At 40.1% G+C, this 6000-nt stretch overlaps 1 protein-coding gene across 1 annotated transcript in view; it reads left to right on the forward strand.

The window, feature by feature from the left end:
• The window catches only part of CDON (cell adhesion associated, oncogene regulated), a 93822-nt gene extending 88948 nt beyond the window's left edge, over positions 1-4874 (forward strand). The window contains exons 19-20 of the mRNA XM_068978238.1: positions 3686-3960; positions 4711-4874. Of these exons, the coding sequence (XP_068834339.1) occupies positions 3686-3960; positions 4711-4874 (439 nt within the window). The remainder of the gene's footprint in view (positions 1-3685; positions 3961-4710) is intronic.
• The last annotated feature ends 1126 nt before the right edge of the window (positions 4875-6000 follow it).

A 6000-nucleotide genomic window follows, 5' to 3' on the forward strand; every position in this document is an offset into this window, starting at 1 on the left:
TTTCCATCCTTGTGTGTCTTCAGTCTGAACACACTTCACGTTCAGTAAACCTCTGGTCTTCTGTGCTCCATTTCCATGGAACTCCATGAACGGAGTTCTTCATTTAGGTTATTCTACCGTTCAGTTTAGAAATTCCAAATAATAATTATTATTAGATGCTCAGTCTCTGTTAAAATTCTCCATCTTGTCACCTTTTTTCTTGAATATAATCATCCAGTTCTTTTAAAGTCATTGTCTCCTAACTCAATATAAGCATCACTTATTTTTCTTTTATTTCTGTCTTCAGAAATGCCTGGTAATTTTTTTATTGAATTCTGGACATTGCGTATAAAAACTCCTAGAGGCTCTGGAAGATGTTTTCTTCCCCCAGAAAGTATTTGCGTTTGCTTTTGGCAGGCAGTTAGGCCAAGGACCAGATCATTTTAACCCACTTAGAGACTGAGCTGATTTAATGCTGAGTTTCAAGTCTTTTTAAAAGCCTTGTCTCTTCCTGCTTCACCTTCAAGGGTCCCAGTTAAAAGCCTGGGGTGTTTACTGGGCCTTTTCTCTTTGGCAGATTCTGAACTCTTAATTTCTGTCTTCCCAGCCCTGTGAAAGTGCCAGAAGTTCTCCTCAGTTCCTCAGCTGCCACTGCATGCTTGACGCCTCAGTGTTCCATCCTGCACTGAGCTGGGCAGATGCCTTGTCAGGACAAGCGGTGCTGAAACTCACTTTTACCTTCTTGCTGGAATCTTAGCCGCTTAAGTGCTGGGTAGCTCTCCGATGACTCCAACAGATTTAAACTCCAGTGTCTCCATCTTTTATTTTTTTTAGTTGCTCTTGGCAGAAGAGTTGTTCTGATATAAACTAATCAGTCATAGCCAGAAGCCAGGAACGTAATTTTTAAGAATTATTTTCAACAAATCATGGTAGTCATATAGATTCCCTTGACCAGAGATATTTCTGGTTTTTGGAAATCAGAATCTTTCTTACTCTCTAATTGTCATCTAATTTAATTTCCTCAATTATAAGACTCTTGAGTCTGAAAGAGCATGAAAGGATATACACTAGTCTCTAGTTGGAATGCAGAAAGTACCCTACTCTCATCAGCCATACAGCCCTAACCCATCTCAAAGCTGAGAGCTCCCAGTGTCTTATATCTTGTACGTCATACTCACTACTCTATAGTATAACCATTTGTTTATTCACTCTCCTCTGCTAGACTGGGAGCTGGAACCTGCTGTATTTATCTTTATGTTTTCAGTGTCTACCACAGTGTCTGACGTTTAGAAGGTATTCACATGTCACATGCTTTTGGAATAAAGGGTTCTTCTAAGTTTTTTTATATAGATATATAATATTCAGTAAATTCTCACTAGAAGTAATTTGAATACAGAAAGATTTTTCCAGGAGTTCCCTGGAGACCCAGTGGTTAGGACTCAGCACTTTTCACTGTTGTGGTCCTGGATTCATTCCCTGGTCAGGGACCTAAGATCCTGTAAGCCACATGGCAGGGCCAGAAAAACAAACAAAAAATTTTCCCCCTGACCTTGCCACACATTTTAGGTGAATACCCTGCTTAGACTCTAGTTTCTCATGAATTGAATACATTCAAGAGAGTTTTCAGATTCCCTGGGTATTGAGACAGCGGAAGAGACTCATGAAAAGAGACTGGTAACATGGACACTTTTAAATGGATGTCAAGAGATCTGTGTTTACCTTTGTTGGCATCCCGGCATCCCAGAAAAAAGTTCCGAGTTGAGTGAAATGTCCAGCAGACCCATGAGGCATGCCCTGCTCTCCTGGAGTCATGGTCCGCTAGCCCAGTGCTTTGATCCTGACTCCAACAAACTTTCTTCCACACCAGTGCTTCGTCTGCTTTTTATTGCCTTAACACTTGCATCAGAATACAGATTTTCTTTGAATCAGGGATGTGTTTTTTTTCTGATAGTGTTAAAGGTTAGGATTACAGTCAGATTAGATTAGGCTGCAGCCATGTTTCTCTGTGCAGATGAATTCCTAACAGATATACTTTGCTTTCATGCCAGATGACTGATATCTGAATTCCACTAAGTGTATAGTCGATGTGTTTCTCTCTTTGAAATTAAAGTTGAACTTATTTAAATTAAGGATTTGGTTTACTGACAGATATCTTATTCTCTTTCAGGTTCCAAGGCTTCAAGCTTAGCATTTGTTATTTCTAGTAACTAGAACCAACAGAGATGCTGGTGACAGTTGTGTGGACTTCCTTTACTGATTTTATTTTCCAGAAACATACTATCCCGTGTTAAAAGGCTGGAAGTCCAAAGAATTCTTACCTTTATTCCCTAACATGCTTAACTCGAGCATACTTGTGTATTTCCTACCTAACCTTCCCGACCAAAGTCACATGAAATGTCTTCACTTTTCTCACTCCTAATTTTATAAATAAAAAATATTTTTATTTTATATGTAAATACTCCTGGGTCTCCAGTCTCCAGTTTCTGTTAATGATGGAATAGCTTATCATCCACAGGTAATAATGATGGAATCTGGGCAATCTGAAAGTATTATAGAGTAACAAGAAACAGGCAGAAACTGAATAAATCTAACCTTGAAAGACAGTGGGTACCATCTGTCTATGGGTTTTTGCCTGAGGACATTCTTCAATCTAGGATTAAGAACACAAACTGAAGGTATTGAAAGATGGAATTTGAAGTCAACAGAACAACCGGAAAATCAGAGGGAAAAATCCAGTTTAAAAAAAGAAAGTTACTATCCATGTAAAAAATAGGAAAAAGTGATACTTACTCAAGGGAAAAAAATTGTCAATAGAAACAGACCCTGTTACAAATATGCTCAAGGACTTAATGAACAACACACAATGCTTTCACGTGGGGAATTTCATCTTAGAAACAGAACCTATAAAGATCAAATGGAAGTTCCAAAGCTGAAAAGCATAAATAACTGGAATGGAGAATTTACTGTTTGGGCTTAATATCAGATTGAAGACAACAGAAGAAAGAGTCAATAAACTAAAAGATCAATAGAGATTATCCAATCTGAAGAACAGGAAGGAAAAGTTAGAGAAAACACATATTTTGGATGAAGACAGGAAGTAAAAGTAGGGCAGAATTGAAGTGAATGTTTAGTACTAATAAATTCTAGCAATTAATTCTGCAAAGAAAAAAAAATTGAAAAATAAACAAAACTTGGATTTTGAATGTCTAGTTCTTATAGTGTTTCTTCCAAGAGTGAAAGGGAACATAGCTGGTTTCAAAACTGTGTTTTTGTTGGCTTTCATAAGGTCATTTCTCTCACGTGGCCATAAGTTTCCTAGCGTTCTGTCCTTTTCCTCTTTTTCTGTTTCGCTCCTTCCAGCATGAATGGCCTTTCCCTTCTGTGTGCTGTATTCAGGAGCTAGTTTATTATGAAAGACAACTTCTAACAGTGGACTGAGGCAAAAGATGCATGTGATGAGTCATCGTGTACCGATCCATAATTCATTGGTTTGCATTTTGATGCGTTCTCCTTTGTATTTCACTTTAACTGTAATTTTTGAGATCTTGCTAATTCAAATCATAGTGAATCATTTAGTTATTTTTAGGCACCAGTCTTCCTTAAGAATCTGTGGATACAAAATACCAAATAATATTTCAAAATAAGTGAATTTTAATTCTTGATCCCTCTAGACCCAAGTCTGTCTCGTTTGGTTTAACCTTTGTAGGTGTTTCACCAAAACCAGCAGCACTTTCAGCAGCAGCCCCCTTCCTGTGGTCCCAGTGATAGCACCTTATCCTCAAGATGGTTTGGAAATGAAGCCCTTCACTCACATGAAGATGCCTGTGTGTCTCGCTTCCACGGTCCCTGATGGTGTTCAGCCACCTGAGGAGGGCATCAAAGAGGATGAGACACCAACGCCTGCTCAGCCGGTTTGCTGTCAAGACAGTAGAGATGGGGCCAGTTGCGATTGTGTGGAAGATACAGCAGAGTTCCACAGAGGTACAGCAAGACGTTGTAAATCTCAAGCTTCTAAACAGTCTTCAGTTAGCTAAGAACTGTATCAGGAGACATGATGCTTTCAGAATGCTCTCTCTGTGATCAACTCATATTTCTCAGATTATTGGGTAGGGGTATTGGATATGTCAATAAAAGTTGACTCTGTAGAGGATTCTTTGAAATTCTTGGGTGTTTGGGGATATTCTTTTGTCGGCGTGTTTTAAGTTTTTGGCTACACCGCATGGCATGTAGGATCTTAGTTCCCCAGCCAGGGATCGAACCTGTACTCCCAATGTATGGAATCTTAATCACTGGATTGCCAGGGAAGCCCCTGAAATTCTGTGATACACATCCTTCATCTCTGATTGTTCATTCTATTCCATTCTGGAAAATAAATCCAAATAGGCTTTGATTCAGTTTGTACACGAACAGTAGACTTGCTGGAAGGATGCGTTTTGTAATCCTAGGCTGCTTTTCTCATCTGAGTTGATTCTGGAGTTGTAGTGGTTCTTGAACATGGTTATTTGGGGGCTTTTAAGGGGTTTGCTGTAACCCTTAGATGAATCGTGTAACTGTCCATGAGAGCTCAACTTTATCTTAAACCTCTGCCTCCCTCATATTCAAACATAAACATAACTGGGCTCTAATTTTCCTCATGGTTCTTTCTTTATTGCTGAAGGTAGTGTTTTTAGACTGCTTTGATAAAAATCAGGCTTTCTCATTTCATGATGCTTCCAAACCTTTGCTTTTCAGGAGACAGCTGTGTGTCTTCAGAAGCTGAGAACAACATTTTAAGTTGGAATCCTCTGATTTTTCCACCTGTCGCAAAGGACTGTACTGAAAAGACACCATGGTCTCCTCCCGGCACTCCTGTAGACAGTCCTCCCGGGGTCCTTCAGCAACCCCAGGAGACCTGAGGATGCGTCAGCCCCGTCATGTTCCCACTGCAAGCCAGCAACTGCACAAAACAGCCCTGGGAGTGGGCTGTGTGAAGGACATTAATTCAGTTCAGAGAAAGATCATTATTTATTTTTTGTTGTAGTGATGTCATATGAATGTATCTTAAAATGTGTGCCCCTTTATGTTATTTATGCCTGAAAAGTTTCCCTCCCTCTTCCTTCCTCCCCCTCGTCAGTAAACAACCTCATTTGGCACAGTTTCAATCACCTGAGACCATGTTGTCCAAGAGCCTCAGCGACAGTCAGAGCCCCTCCTGCAAGGATCCTGCCTGCTGGCTGATTGAGCTAAGAGGGAATTGCACAGGCCATTTGGGAGTTTTCAGATGGAAAGCTTGTCTTTCACTATTGCATTGTCAGACTGTCTGAGAACATTTGAAATCAACCACAGTTGATTTCACACCTGATGTTTATAATAGATGTCTTGTGAATTTGACAAGTGCCTTCCACGGAAGTGATGGTTGACCTGTAGGCTGTCTGCATGTGGGCACTGGTTACATCCAGTTTTCTAGGCAGTAATCACAGTGTTGTGGACATGATGGAGGTTAAGTCAGTCTGGTTGGGTTGTTGCAGAAGGCAGAAAGGGAACCAGGACCAGAGAGAAAAAGAATTCCCCCAAATCCAGTATCATTTAAAATCACATTTATTTATAACCTGGTTACCATGGGGCTCTTTTTGACTGTTTCTAAGAGAAAAATAAGACTTTCAAATGGTGACTAGAAGACAAAGATCCATATTTTAAGAAGAAAGGGAAGGTTCCAGGTGGATCATCTTGGCGGAAGCTCTCCCGTTAGTATAGGAAGTATCGTGGTGCAACACCCCCGAAAAATCCGTATTTTCTAAGTTCCAGCTTGGGCAATACCTGAAAGATGTGAGTGTCAGAAAAGAATCTGGAGGTTTGAAGTTTCCTGACGTTTTTCCTGAATGTCGTCATTGCAACAGGCACCTATAGCTTTGATTGGCAGAGCTTGTAAATCACAGTTATTGCTGCCTCTGAATGACAAGGACGTTTGCAGCTGCCGTTGAAAGGCTTTTCTTCTCCACGTCTGAAACAAAACACAGCACTCTGAGTGTATTTGATAGCTTG

The sequence above is a fragment of the Capricornis sumatraensis genome, chromosome 8, assembly GCF_032405125.1.
Source record: "Capricornis sumatraensis isolate serow.1 chromosome 8, serow.2, whole genome shotgun sequence".
In the NCBI taxonomy this organism is placed as follows: domain Eukaryota; kingdom Metazoa; phylum Chordata; class Mammalia; order Artiodactyla; family Bovidae; genus Capricornis; species Capricornis sumatraensis.